General features: G+C 42.3%; 1 protein-coding gene across 5 annotated transcripts in view; it reads right to left on the reverse strand.

Annotated features, from left to right (window-relative positions):
* The window catches only part of KAT2B (lysine acetyltransferase 2B), a 94069-nt gene that overhangs the window by 53056 nt on the left and 25239 nt on the right, over positions 1-15774 (reverse strand). For all 5 annotated transcript variants that reach the window (XR_011427347.1, XM_023620863.2, XM_023620862.2 and 2 more), the window contains one exon: positions 11505-11631. Coding sequence is in view for 2 of the 5 variants with exons in the window: in XM_023620863.2 (XP_023476631.1) it covers positions 11505-11631 (127 nt within the window). In the remaining 3 variants the exon portion in view is untranslated. The remainder of the gene's footprint in view (positions 1-11504; positions 11632-15774) is intronic.

A 15774-nucleotide genomic window follows, 5' to 3' on the forward strand; every position in this document is an offset into this window, starting at 1 on the left:
GCCTGAAGCCTTTGGGAGGCAGGCCTCATTCTGGAGACAACTAGGTCAAAATTTTTATGTCAGTTATTTACAGAAACAATTTTACTTAAGACTATTTTTGCTTTGTAATGTTTTAATCTCTTTCGAGTGATGAGCTATGAAAGCAATCTATCTACAATATAATATAAATTCCTTCAGATTCTCCATAATATGAAACAGTCTAAAGTGCTAACATATAATGGGTTTAACTCATGGAAGTACATGCCATGATTTATTTCTTAAACCAATGGTTCACTTTCTTTAAACCACAAAACACTTTAGCCAAATGAATTCTTAATCAGAATTAGAAAGAGTTGCTCTAGTTGAAACAGAGGTAGAAGCTCCTATTTTCAGAAGGGTGGTGGGGCATTCCCTCCCCTGGTTGGGAATCCACATTTTGAAAAACACTGTTTGGAAGTATCTTCTAGTATATTCTGAAGAGTAGACTAGATAAAAATTAAAATGCTTAAGAAGTGAGACCTGAGGAGATTCATTTCCTTCTAATGCTGCGCGTAATGAAATCCATGATCTCATCTCTCCTCAAAACTCTCTGTGTGACTCTAAGTACAAAGGACTAAGGAGCTGGAGATGGGGAGAAATATAAATGAAGCAGCACATTTTCAAGAAGGCAGGAAGGGAGAGGCTCTTCTAGATGAACGGAGGTAACTTTTACAGCAGAAGACAGTACATCTCTTCCTTTAAGAAAGAAGGAGGGGCCAGCCCGTGGCTGAGTGGATAAGTTCGCGCCCTGCCGGCAGTCCAAGGTTTCGCTGGTTCAGATCCTGGGCATGGACATGGCACTGCTCATCAGGCCACGCTGAGGCGGCATCCCACACACCACAACTAGAAGGACTCACAACTAAAATATACAACTATGTACTGGGGAGATTTGGGGAGAAAAAGCAGAAAGGAAAAAAAGAGAATGAAGGAAAAGTAGGTCTGGGGTGGAAGGGAGTATGCTGAGGCGGAAGGATGATATTGTATGAAAAGGGTTAAACTTCCTGGAAGGAATGATGGAGTGGGAGGAAATCAGATGAAAGTAGAGGGAGTGGACCATGTGCTTGAGGAGGGAAAAATGAAGGTACAGACAAGTTGCTATGAAAGAGAAGCTTCCCTGTAATAAGAAAGCTAGACAACGTCAGTCACAACTACACTACAAATACATAGTCGTCTGGACCTGCCATGTTCTCAGACTCTCCCACTATGGGCCCCTTTTGACCAAAACTCCTTTTCGGCCTCTGAGCAACTAGCTCTCAGCCCTTCCCTCTCACCAAATCCACTCCACCAGCTAACCTCTCCTCAAGCTCAAATGTGCCCCACACCCCACCTCGCAGCCTCCCCATCCCAACAACAAGGTTGCACCACCATCATGACAAATTTGACACTAGGATTAAAATCCTCATGGCTCTCCTCAAAAGGGTGAATCCCTCTTGCCAGCTCTGTTTCTGTCAAGGAATCCATCATTCATTCCTTCATTGTCCTTTATCTCCCACCAGATTCAGCCGAGATTCCTCACTCTCTCTCTCAGAGTTATCGCTTTCCCCCATTCCTACCTTTTGGGTCATTGTGATCTTAAGCCAAAAGTACCAAAATAGCCCTAGACTGTTCTCTCTGCTCCCGGGATAGTCTTCCTAAAATAGCACTTTCCTCAAACAACCCTGTCTCTACCAAATCTAAAGACTGCTCCTGACTCTGTGGGGCTGTTGACCAGAATCAGGACTTACTCAGGAGCCCACAATCAACCCAACCCATACCAACACCCAGGCTCATTTCACTCTAACTGCAAAGCTAAACTATTTGCTGTACTGATAATCAACTCATACTTAACCAAAAAGGGTCACTCAGTATTGACAGAAACTCTTCTCTCAGTCTTTTCTAAAGAAGGCTGTTAGATGCAAATGGAGTCCCCTCGATTATCTAAAAGCATATTTTCTTAAAGAGCTATGCCTCTATTATTTACAAGTCTGGAAGCATATTATTAAAAACTGAATTAAATAAAAACTAAAATAAAATAAAATAAAAATCTGTAAACTACAATGCACAAATCTATAGCAGTTAATCTGCCACAGAACTCATAATAACACTAAGTCACTGTTATTTAAAGTTTTAATATTTGCTCCCTAATTCCACTCCCCCATAAAGTTTGCATCAACGTACACTATAGCAGCAGTGGGAGAGAACAGAGCTCTCTCCACTCTTACCTACAGTGAAGAATCATTCTCAGTAGTTTAATCAGTCTTTCAAAAAATTGAAAGTCCCCCACTGTTCTGATTTGCATTCATTGGAATGCCCTTGGAGTTGTCTGTTTGTCAGGTTACTGGCCATCTGCATTTGTTCCTTTGTACACTGGCTATTCATGTCTTCTGATTGCTTTTTTAGGATGTTGGTCTTTGTCTTATTGCCTTGAAAGAGCTTTATGTCTGTCATATTGACTGCAAATGCTCCTGGATTTTGTTTGGGTTTTTGTTTGGTTGGTTGGTTTGGTTTGGTTGTACAGGAATTTTAAATTTTTTAGAAAGTCAAATCTATGTTTGGCATTTCTTTAAGGTCTTGCTTGCAAAAAGTCTTTCCCACATAACCCAAACATGACAAAAATGTATTTTCTCCCATCTTAACAGGATTGTTTTTAAAATTTAAAACACCCCTCTACCAAAATGTCAACGTCATGAAAGACCAAAAAAAAGGCTGAGGAACTGTTCTAGATTTCAGGAGGCTACAGAGACCTGCTGTGACATTGAGACTTATAAGAAGAAATATATATTTGGCACAGTGCTCCTTCGGAATTTCTTAAGTAATGAGAGCAATACAGGTGAAAGGAGTGTTTTTCATTATTTATAACAAGTCCCTTTCAACCACACTTGAGTTTAGGTTAATAAGGTGACTTTCAGAAAGCCGCTAAGGATGGGTGGGAGGGCGCTGATTTCCAGGGGAACCAAACAAGTAATTAGAGGGCTAGAATTTTCAGCCCCATCCCTCTACCTATGGGAGGAGAGAGGGTCTAGAGATCAAGCTAATGACTAACAGCCAATGATTTAATCAATCACATGCTTACATAATGAAGAAACTTCCGTAAAAACCCCAAGTGAAGGGGTCTGGAGAGTTTCTGGGTGGGTGACAGTATAGAGGTGCTGGGAGGATGACAAACTTGGAGTGGGCATAGAAGCTCTGTGCTCTTTCCCCCATCCCTTGCCCTGTGCATCTCTACCATCTGGCTGTTCGTGAGTTGCATCCTTTTATAATAAACAGGGCATCCGGTAAGTAAAACGTTTTCTGTGGGAGCCTCCGATCTATAGCTGGTCATTCAGAAGCACAGGTAATAAACTGGACTTGTGATTGGCATCTGAAGTGGAGGGAAGGAGGAGGACTGAGCCCTTAACCTGTGGGGTCTGCACTAACTACAGGCCTTAGCGTCAGAACCTAGTTAAATTGTAGGCCATCCAGTCGGTGTCCACTGGAGAGCTGGAGAATTGCTTGGTGTGGAAAAACCCACAAACATTTGGTGTCAGAAGTGTTCTGGAAGTGTTGAGTGTGAGTAGAGTGGACAAACTGTTTTTCTTACACATGACAGCTAAATACATATGTGATGCTAGACTGGATGCTTAATGAGGGGAAAATACGCTATAAAGGACATTTTTGGGTCAAGTGATAAAGCTAGAATACAAAAAGTAGGTTAGAGAAAAGTATTACATAAATGTTAAAATGTATTGAAGTTAGTAATGGAACTGAGATTACATAAAAGGATATTCTTATTTTTAGCAAATATATACGTAAATATTTAGGGGCAAAAAGCTACGATGTATATGCAACTTATTCTCATATGGTCCGGGAAAAAAAGCATACACACACACAGACACACACACACACACACACACGAGAATCTGTCCGTGTATCTGTATGTATGAGAACAATGACAAAGCAGATAGGGCAAAATGTTACCAATAGGTAAATCTGGGCAAAAGATATATGCGGAGCTCTTTGTTACTATTCACATGTCTTTTCTGTAAGTTTGAAATTATTTCCAAATAAAAAGTTTTTAAAAAATCTTTCCTCCACTTGGAATTTGATAATCAAATGCAAAGGAGTCTGCTTTCATTTCAAATTGTCTTCTAGGAGCCTGGTACAAAGGATCGCCATAATTACCCAAGAACGGCCAACCCCTGACTTGGGGGAAGAGCTCAGCCTTCCTGGTGAGTCACTGTCTCCCCCGTGTGCATCGCGTGTGGAGGGCATTGGAGAGACGGTGTGAGTCAGGCCTGGGGGGGCTTTGCTGTCTTCACATCTCTCCAGGAGGGTGTACCTTGGCACCTCTCAGTGCTGTGTCAGACTTGCAAATACCCAGGGTGCCAGGGAGCGACTCGCCAAATGCCTGCTGCCAAGAATCATGGTGCAGCTGTTGCCTGGCTGGGAACAGGAAGTGCACTGTCACCATGTGCTGTGACCCTCACTAAGCTCTGGCTCCATGTATCACTGGCCTGAACTTCTCTTGAGGACAGCCTGCCAGTCCTCACATGCCCTGCAGTGTGAACAGGCAGCAGCTGGGCAGGCAGCTAACATGTCTCTGCTCCTTCGGCCTGGAAAGAACACAAACGGCACAGCATCCAGAGGAGCCGTAAGCTGTTCAAATACATTTTTTGTTCATGGGAATCTGAGGTCAAGGCTGGAAGAGGTAAAACGAATTCCCTCATTGAAACCTTCTCAGTTGACTATGTGCAAAAGGCTTATAATTTAAAAGTGGTTTCACCTTTTGTAATCTCAGATCTGGAATGGAGAAAAAGAGAAGCTTAAGATTAAGAGCCCATTAGATGAGTTCAGGCCAACAGAAACAGGATGCGAGCCACATATATACATTTAAATATTCTAGTAGCCACTTTAAAAGACACTAAAAGTTGTGAAATTAATATTAATAACATATTTTTTTTAATTTTTATCTTTATTGTTGAGTTTCAGGAATTCTTTTTTTTTTTTTGAGGAAGATTAGCCCTGAGCTAACATCTGCTGCCAATCCTCCTTTTTTTTGCTGAGGAAGGCTGGCCCTGAGCTAACATCCATGCCCATCTTCCTCTTTTCTGTGTGGGACGCCTACCACAACAGGGCTTGCCAAGCAGTGCCATGTCCGCACCCAGGATCCGAACCGGTGAACCCCGGGCCGCCAAGGCGGAACGTGCACACTTAACTGCTGTGCCACCGGGCCAGCCCCTAACACATTTTATTTAACCTAATATGTACCAGATTATTCATTTCAACATGTACACAATGTAAAAATCATTAATATTTTACATTCTTTTGTCATACTAAGTCTTCAAAACCAGTGTCATGTTACACTTGCAGCACATTTCGATTCAAGCTGGCCACATTTCAAGCGCTCAGAAGGCACACGTGCCTAGTGCCTACTGTAGTGGACAGAGCAAGTACAGATTATAAACTATGAAAGCTCCTTGCAAATAAATGCTACCAGCCATCTTTTGAGTATTACTGAATTCAATGAATGCTTATCAATGAAGGAATAAACCCAATTATGCCCCAAAGTTAAATATATTAGGAACTAGAGAAAAAGTCAGTCTTTAATCTCAGTGCAACACAGAAAACCAACAAGGGTATAGATACGTATAGCTATACAAGGAGGAACATTGCAACAGAGCTCCGAGAAGGCTTTTATTCTTTCTACCAAGTTCTAGAGGTGAGTAGGGTTCCTCTGGCAGAAAATGAAGCAGAGGCATTGCAGGTGGTGTGAGCCTCCATATCGAAGGCAGAGAGGAGAGAAACCGTGAAGAACTTTCAGAGAACACTAACAGCTTGGTGGCAAAAGGCAACACAGGTGGTTGGTAAAAAGGCTAGAGAGTGGAGGCCTGACCAATGCCGCAGCTCAGCCAAAGCGAGGCTGCATTCTGAGAACAGTGGGAAGCTCAGAGGAGTTAAGCGGGAGAATGGGATCAGATTGGACCACTCCTTTCTTGGGAAGCGAGAATGGAGACTGGAACTCCAGGAGCTGCCGCAGATGCAACCAAAGAATGCACAACAAGCCCGAATTCAGGCAGTGCTAGAGGGAGGCACCCGGAGAGAAAATCACCAGGACTTCACAGCAGAGGAAGGCGGGGAAAAGGAACTTACATCAAGTAAGCAGGAAAAAGATTACCAGGCTCATCCCCTTAACCTCTGCTCGACCAGACTCACAGCTCCTGACAACTCTGAAACCTGTGCGTAAAAGGCAGCGTTAGAAAAACAGAGGACACCCAGCCAAGAGGAATACGCTGACTTGACTCAAGAGATTGTGCGAGTGTGCCGGCTGGGCCCATATTTACGTCACTTGGCATCTGCACAGTACACGTGCACACGGGAACCAGCGGGTGATTCAGCGGTAGAGGTCTACGCAAAGGTGGAAAGGCCAAAGAAAACGTGCCGGGTCGAATGACTGCCTATGATTTAAATGTTTGAAACAAGTCCATGAGAAAAATACTGCTAGTCCCTTCATACCTCATACTATTCAAGAAATAAGCTCTAGTGTAATTGTTAATGCTAGCTCTTTACTTTCCTTGGAAAGTTTTTACTGTAATTAAGCAGGTAAGCAGTGGTAACCAGAGTGATAAAGAATTGCCGATTTCCATCATTGTGATATTTAAATATATATATGTGTGTGTGTATAGATGATATATTTATATATCAGAAAAAAACTGATGGCACTGAAAAATAATCAAAAACTTTCTACAGAACTGCAAAAAATTCTCACTAGTCAAATTTAATAATCAATATGTTCTGGCACATTTCAGAACAATGGACTCCAAAATGACAATTGTGTTTTGATCACAACGGTGTGTTTCCTCCTTTCCTGGTCATAGAAGCAGGTTGTTATTTAAACAGTCCCCACATAAGGAATTTTTATTAATATTGAAATAAGGAGAAATGCTTGGGCCAACTGAAGTACTTTGTTAGGGCCCTTCATCAAATTTTTGTAAATTGAATTTGATTGTACCAATCTCAAATATCAAATAATTTCAGAGAATGGACTAGAATGTTCTAAGCCAGCACTATGCATAGAAATACAATATGAGCCATACGTGCATTTTACGTCCCAAAACAGGCGACATTAACTTTAATAGTAGTACATATTATTATCGCAATATATCCAAAATATTTAGCACGTAATCAATATGAATGAGACAGCTCACTTTTTTTCATAGTAAGCTTTCAAAATCTAGCGTGTATTTTATACTTACAACACATCTCAATTTGGAGTAGCAACATTTCAAGTGCTCATTAGCTGCATGTAGTGAGTGGCTACACTGGAGAGCAGGTCTAGACCGACCATGTCATTCGATGGATAGAGACTGAACTGCAGAGGTTAAGGGACTTGGCAAACTGCTGAGCCAGGCCTAGAATTCATATTTTCTAACTCCCAATTGAATGCTCTTTGCACTTGATCAGACTGGCAGGCCTGTGTTATACACCCAGGAGACACGGAAGAATATCAAGTTACAGCAGGCCAAGGATGCCTGGGATGGAAGCAACTGTCAGGAGATCACATGAAACCGGAGCTCACTGTCAAACGAACACGGATGGCTGAGCCACAAGATGCCCAACAGCAAATCAATAGAATAGACATCATCTCAATCAATAAGCCTGAGTGTTTTGTTTTGACAAGTCCAGGAACATTACATATTGACACATGTATGATTACTGGTGACTAAATTAACCAAACTCAGAACAGTGAGTGCGAAAATAGAAGAACAGGCACAAACTGAAACATATTTGAGAATTCAGCCTTGACAGAATTCCCTAACCCCAGCCTCTACTTTACTGGCAATAATTAAATAATTGCAGCCAGCCCAGGTGGCCTAATGGTTAAGTTCTGCATGCTTCACTTCAGTGGCCAGGTTCAGTTTCCAGGTGTGGACCTACCCCACTCTTCTGTCAGTGACCATGCTGTGGTGGCAGCTCACATACAAAAAGAGGAAGATTGGCAGTGGATATTAGCTTAGGGTCAATCTTCCTCAGCAAAAAAAGAAAAAAGGAAGTACTATGCATGGATAAGAAAAGATGTCTGGGGGCCAGCCTGGTGGCACAGCAGTTAAGTTCACACATTCCACTTTGGCGGCCCAGGGTTCGCCAGTTCAGATCCTGGGTGCATATGCACTGCTTGGCAAGCCATGCTGTGGCAGGCATCCCACATATAAAGTAGAGGAAGATGGAGACGGATGTTAGCTCAGGACCAGTCTTCCTCAGCAAAAAGAGGTGGATTGATGGCAGTTGTTAGCTCAGGGCTAATCTTCCCAAAAAAAGAAAAGATGTCTGGAACTTGCTTAAAATACTCCAGCAAAATGGGAGGAATTGGCAAATGTTAGTAATTGTTAAAGGCAGGTGAGTGGCACAAGGCGGTTATTGAACTATTCTTTCTGACTTTACATATGTTTAAAACTTTCCATAATAAAAATTTTTTTAAAAGTTGGAGTTGGGGGAGGGACGAAGCACAACCTCAGAAGGTTTTCTAGAGCCGTGTGACCAATAAATAAACTACGGCATTCTGGCAATAATTCCAAGAGTACTTGAAAAGGTGCAGACATTTCAACTTTAAGAAAGCAGACTGAAGAGGTATAGACAAGTAAAGAGTGAGAAAGGAAGGAGAAGGGGGAAAATATTTTTAACACACCTACAACCCCAATACCCTGAGAAAATCAGGGTCAGCAACTCAACAGGCATCCTTCTAGATCTTTTCCTGTTCATATATATTAAAATACATGCCATGTTTTCTAAACTAATAAAATGAGATAATATTCATGATGGTGTACTTGAGTCAGCATCCACGCATTTGGGAATGACTGCCTCCCATGTAGTTCTCTGAGGGTGAAACGCTCAGGGTTGGGCACGTGACAGGCACTCTGCCAATCAGGTCCTCTCCTCGGGGGATTTAAATCCTGAACCAATACTCACAGGGACGGGGGTAGCTGGAACTGAATCATCCAGGGGGAGTGTCCGGACAGAAGGTCGACAAACTCCAGCAGCTGAGATCCCCAAACCCGAATGAAACCGAGTTTCCCTCTGTTTCCAGCTTCTAGGAGCTACCACTACCCTTCTTCTAAACAGTTTTCTCATTTAAACTAGATGGAATTCATGTCTGCTGTTTGACGTGAAAGAACCCGAGAGTATTGTCATACTGCTACTAACAAGAAGAGCTAATAATAACGCATTACTTTGCCAGGCACTGTTCTAAAATTTTACATGCGTTCTCTCATCTAATCTTCACAACAATCCTATGAGGTAGATACTATTCTGAACTCCATTTTAGAACTGAGAAAACCAAGGTCCAGGCAGATTAAATAATATGCTGCAACTTACAGCTATTGGTTGTAAAGCCAGGATTTGAACCCCAGCTAGTAGATTTAGTCTGAAATTGTAAAACGTCCAATTAAGCTGCTTTTTTCATAAACAATACATTAAGAATGTCTTAACATGTTGTAAAGCATATCTTTTTATTTTTACTTATTTACTTATTTTTTTGGTGAGGAATAAAGGCCCTGTGCTAACACCTGTACCAATCTTCCTCCATTTTTTGGTCTATGGGATGCCACCTCAGTGTGGCTTGATGAGTGGTGTGTAGGTCCACACCCAGGATCCAAACCTGCGAACCCTGGGCCACCGAAGCAGCGTATGTGAAGTTAACGGTCATGCCACCAGGTTGGCCCTAAAATATATCTTTTTTTAACAGGCATATCAAATTTTATAATACAGATTTTCACACTTCAACCAATTATTTCCTACATTGGGATATTTAGGTTGTTTCTAGTTTTTTATTATCCTGACTAAGGCTATAATAACTGTCCTTTTAGTTTAACTTGAAGGCACATCTTAATCTATGTGGGGGTTAAATTTCTGGCATGGATTTGGAGGTCAAAGGATATGTACTTTTTTTCCCCATTCTTGATTATGTATTGTCAAATAATGGTATTTGTTTTCAAAGCTTGTTAAGAAATATAAAAGGGAACAAAGCTGGCTGTTCTTTGTAAAAGGCTGTTTCTGCCTTTGGGCACTCGTGTGTGTTTACATGCTCAGAAGGGAGACAATCTGCTCAGCTAAGAAAGAAGACTCTGTTTTTAAATGTTAATGGATGTAGGATAATCGGATTTCCCCATCAATACCAAATACAGTTCAAGCCCAGTGCTTAACGAGTTCTTGAGCCCAGCTTTTTATTGCATCATATTTTCTGAGGCAATTCTAAAGGGCATTCGCTGAGGGATCAATTGTGAAAAAAGTAAGTTATCAGCGAATGTGTTTCTGTAACTTTTGGAATCTTTCCTTTGCACTGGCTGCCTCAAAAATCAAGATTTACATTATTTTAGTTAAATCAACACAAAGATATAACTATTAGTGTGTTTACTTCTTCTGTGAGATCAATGCTCTCTCTTTCCTTTTTCAGAAGGCTCCTCCATGCAGTAACTTCCTGGGAAGATCACACTGTCTCCCTTTTTGCTCTATAAGTATTGAAATCCTCCCCAGCTGAGCACAAAATAGAACTTCAGACTCGACCTTACACCATGCTAACCTTGAAGGCTGATGCTGCACAATTCGATATCAGCAGGAAGCTTGAGAAAAAGATGTCAGAAAGAAGCCACCCACTTACAATGGCCAGGTGGAAAAAGCCACTTTAGAGAGAATGTTCTGCCCAGGGCTATGTCCTTACAATACGGGACAGTAAACTGAACAGACAGGCATTCTTTCGGAGACTGGATAGCTGAAGGCCAAAAAGTAAGTATAATATTCCAAGATCCTCTATGAACCAGAATTTTAGTATCCAGGGAAAACAACCCATGAACTTTTAACTACTCAAACAAAATACAATTTAAAAAAAATTATCCTGAAACTAGCGTCAGGACAAGAACATATTAGCACAGTCACGTTGAGTAACTCTGGCAAAGTCTATCTTGCCATCCTGACAATGATTATCTTAAGAGAAGATAAGGTTGAAAGGGAAAACACAAGTAAACATTTACCAAACACAACCCCAATGAAGAAAGAGCTGCCAGATACAGGAAACTACAGAAGGGGAAGATAAAACGAAGCACTTTCAGAAAGTTCAGGGAATCAGAAAATATAACAATAATAATAATAATAATAATAATTAGACAAAGAACCAGTTGGTTGAGGTTTCAACTCTGGCGGTCAAAGATCCTCAGCCCCCACCATAATGCAGCAGAACATGTTGTACATTATTTTAATGAGCTCAGTTGTCATGTTTCGTCTTATGTGGCAATCCCCCAGTCGAACCCAGCTCTTGGGCGAACGGGGAACAGTCCGACAGGAGTCAGTGCAGACAGTGCAAGGTTTGTCTCTCACATGAAGCCCTCCCCAGCAAATTCATCAGACTAAAGAGACTCTTTTTGTTGTTGCCTCATACAGTGGTAAAGAGATTGCAAGTTTGGCTAATCCATGGAATTCAGTAAATTAGAACTTTCAGGCAACAATGACGTTAGCATTTCCTTGAAGATTTATGAACTCACCTAGGGCATGGCTACAACTCCTGCAGGACTCCGTTAGACTGACGATGATTTGCTGCAGATCGGCTCTGGGGGGCGTGGGAGAAGGGTTGGGGTTTTTCCAGCCATTACATTTACAAGACTCCTCGGCCTAAAAAAGGAATAAGGAGAGAGACAAAACTATGTCACAGGCAGTGATAGGCTGAATGTTTTATGTGAGAACAATGCACACTAGTTATATGACAGCTACTCTCCCTGCTCCTGACTTCATAATTTTCTATAAACGCACAAGAAACAAAAACAGAGAAAAGGCAAAGAGGGTGTTTGATTTGAGAGTTTTGTTTTTTGTTGTTTTTTGTTCTCCGGAATGTGTGTAGTGCAGCTCAGACAGCAGATCCATACACTTCGGTACCACTGTCCCAAGCAAATGCCCATCGAGTGGCCAGTTCCAAGGGAAAGGCTCCCAAAGGGACAAGCCAGACTCTGAGGTTCCTGGAACCCAGCTGGGGCCCAGGCCACTGCTGAGCCTTACGGGCTCCAGAGCTCCAGCTGCAACTCTGCCCCATGGACCAGAAGGGAAACCCACGAAACCAAAGAAGTTAGCAATCTTAGGGACCTGAGGAGGCACACATCCATCTGAAGCCACACTCGCAGATTCCTCCAAGTCCTTTGTGGGCTCCGAGCTTCAGAAATGGAAAGGGCTTTATCACGTAGTCTGAGATTCCTACTTACGTATGTTATTCCCCGGTTTCCGGTACTAGAACGCTATTATTTTAGCAACACTTGATAGAAATCTTCCTGAACTTTTTCCACGTACTCTTCACACCTCCCTACCTTCTTTGAGAATGGTGAATATGATTTAGCCTTTTTGTGGTGACTCGGGTTATGAGGTAGAGGACAAGCATGAAAAGATATCAATTATTTTCAATTACCAAGCTGCCACTTTGTGCATGTCAGAGGTCATAGGTGTGGAAAGCTAGTGTACTTCTACTGAATGACTCCAGCCACTTTTAATTCTTCTGCCCATTCCCTGCTATCCTTTACCACTCCATCGCTCTCATCATTTATTTACTGCTTTATCTGTTGTGGCTGGGAAACTAGAAAATTAACTGTTAGAATAACATGTAACATAGGCTGATTGATTCTGGATGAGAGCCTTCTACGTACACTGTCCAATATGACCACCAGCCGCATGTGGCTACTGGGCACTTGAAATGTGGCTAGTCCAAATTGAAAGGCGCTATGAATGTAAAATACATACAAGATTTGGAAGACTGGTGAAAAAATAAAATATCTCATTAATAATTTTCACATTGACTACATGTGAAACGTTAATATTTTAGATACACAGAGTTAAATAAAAGATATTAAAATTCATTTGACCTGTTTCTTTTTACTTTTTTAACGTGGCTACTGGAACATTTAAAATTACACATGTGGTTCACATTATACTTCTAGTGGACAACACTGGTCTATAAAACAAGTGGCAGAAATTTTCACTTGGGCTTTGTGCTAGATCTTTATTCCCTCAGAGGGCCTTTCTCCTTGATTTGGATTTTTCCCCCGAGTACCAGACAGCTGAAGTTAAGAGAACTCTGAATTGTCGAAAATTCCAGAATGCTTGTTGCCTTGACTTCATACATTCTCAAAATTCCCTCAAAATTCCCCAAGATAGGAATAGTTTCTGAAGTGTGTGTGTGTGTGTGTGTAGGAGAGTAAGAAAAGAAAGAATAAATAATTGGCAAGGCAGGAAAGGTCAAGGTGCAGGAAGGAAAATCTGCTTTTGAAGATAAGTTCTTTCCAGTGAGCCTGCGACTCTGGCAAGTCCAACCTGACTGCTTCTCACATTTCATCGCAATGAGGACGGAGAAGCCAGGACCAAAAGAAGGCCCTTACATCAGCAATCCCACCAGCACAACCCCCAATGAGTAGCTCATCACCTTCTTTTGTTTGGCTAGGCATCAGGCAGGACCTATTACCTCCACAGCTCTGATACTAAGCTGAACTGGACCTTGAAATTCTCTGCAGTGAGCCGTTCACCTCCTCAGAGATTAGAAAGGTCTCAGGGGCTGTGTTCTTGAGGGGGACTCTCATGAGAACTTGCACCCAAGAAAGCATCTTTGTCTTGATGGAAGGAACCACCCCGATTGTGGACCACTCCTCTCTTACCAGTGGTGGAGCCACTTCAAAGGACTCCTGCAACCTCTGGCTTTTCTGGGCAGTTGGTCTGATCCAGCTGCCCTTTCCAAAAAGGCCTTTGGTCAGAAAAAGAAAAATGATGCCAAAACAGTCCCAACAAATCAATTAAGTACAGCAGGCCAAACCAAAAAGGACAAAACAGTAATGGCCAGAAACTTTTCAGTTTGGAGAACTGCATTCTAAGCCAAAGAACTACTATGCATATTGAGTCATTCATTCCAAAGTGGGCACTGAGGGCCTACTATGCGCCAGGTACTTTTGCTAGGTGTGTGAGGGAACAAACAAAGATCCTGCCCTCCGAGAGCTGACATCAGGGTAGGATGGGAGGGGGCAAATAGGCAACACTAATAAATAATTTATATGGTATATTTAAAATGATAGTGCTATGGAAAGAAAGATGAAGAGACAAGTCAAGGGGAGTTGGGAGAGGGTGGGAAAGAATGTGCAATTTTAGTGAGGCCTTTTTGAGAAGGTGGCATTAAAACAAAGACTTGAAGGCGCAGAGGGAGTTGACCGTTAAATATCTGGGGGAAGAGCATCCCAGGCAGAGGGAACAGCCGGTGCAGAGACAAGAGAGTGCCTGGCTTGCTCAACAAAGAGCAAAGGCCAGCATGGTGAGAGCACAGTGATAAAGGAAAGAGCTGCAGAAGTCAAGGTGAGTTGGGAATGGGAGGAGTCCTATAAGGCCTCACAGGCGACTAGAAGGACTTTAGCTTGGTTACTTGGATCTATTCTCTCCCTCTCAAACAGGATCCTCCAGGCTTGAAATACGGATAGAGACAGAACACAAGGACACGAGGCAGGAGGTCTCCAAACTCACTTCTTCTCTCTCACTCTTTCCTTTAGTCATTAGGTACAGCAACCTCACTTTCTCTTTTCTTTAACAGCAGTCCTTGAGGCTAAAAAAATCCATCCCTTTTCCTGTCACTAATTTACATGAGAAAATCACACTACTTCCTTGTTTGTTTTTTGTTTAACTTCCAGGCCAGGATCAACTATGCAGTCTACACAAGGAAGAACACTAATTACTTAACAATCTAGAACTTATAAATCTCTCTGATATCTGGATGGAATGGAACATTAAAACCTTAACCAAAGCCCACAAGATTCTCCTTGAATTGTCATAAAGATGCCAAGTTGTCTAGTCAAGGGCTTCATTACTTATTAAGGCCCAAGATTTACTTTAGGGTTAGGAGTCAGGTAGAGAATGACTGAAGGTCAAAACTCCAAAGAATCACGTGATTTGGGAGTTGGTCCTCATTCTCCACGGTAAGCACTTTAGCTTTGGACAAACATGATGGACTCGCATCTGGGCACACTAGCAACCAGAGCCCAAGTCTCCTTCTGTGGCAGGTTGTCTATGAGCAGGAAGGAAAACTGGCAGGAACTTTGTATGGAACGGAATTAAACCAACCATAGCCAGCATCTGTCACTCCAGATTCTTAGAGACGCAGTGACCTAGTTAAGCACGAAGTGCCTTCATTATAAGGAAGCTTGAGAAACCAACTTGCTCTGAATCAGTCCACCAGCACTGCTGGCCTGTACACTCCCCCACTCCAAGAAGAGCCATCAACCCTGACAGAACGCCACTTTGTGGTTCAAAGGTACGAGTCCACAGGTAGAAGATCTCTCAGTACTGTGCTAGGGGTCAATGACCAGGAAACCACATCAATGCCTTTCACACAAAACAGTGTTTGGACTGGATAATCTCCGAAGACAATGCTAATGCGGAATGTTTTCTCTAGATGTGGAGGGCAGGTGGGAAGAACGCACAGGGAGGAGGGAGAAGAAGAGACAAAACACAAACAGTTCCCACTCTCTCATGCACTGGACACCTATTTATTCTTCAGACACTAACTGAGCACCCACTACATGTCAATCATAGCACCAGAGACAGAGGACACAAGAAATCTCTGCAGAAATGAAAATCTGATCTAAAAGGAGGGGATACTTGTAATGGACCCATTAAAAAAGAACATGCTAACGGGGCTGTCAGGGAGATCTATACTCTCAAGTAGGATGAGAGGAAGGGAAGAGCAGCTCATTTCAGAAGGAAATAGCACGCGCGTGCTTCTGAACACACCTCGTCCCACTT

Source organism: Equus caballus, chromosome 16 (genome assembly GCF_041296265.1).
Source record: "Equus caballus isolate H_3958 breed thoroughbred chromosome 16, TB-T2T, whole genome shotgun sequence".
In the NCBI taxonomy this organism is placed as follows: Eukaryota; Metazoa; Chordata; class Mammalia; order Perissodactyla; family Equidae; genus Equus; species Equus caballus.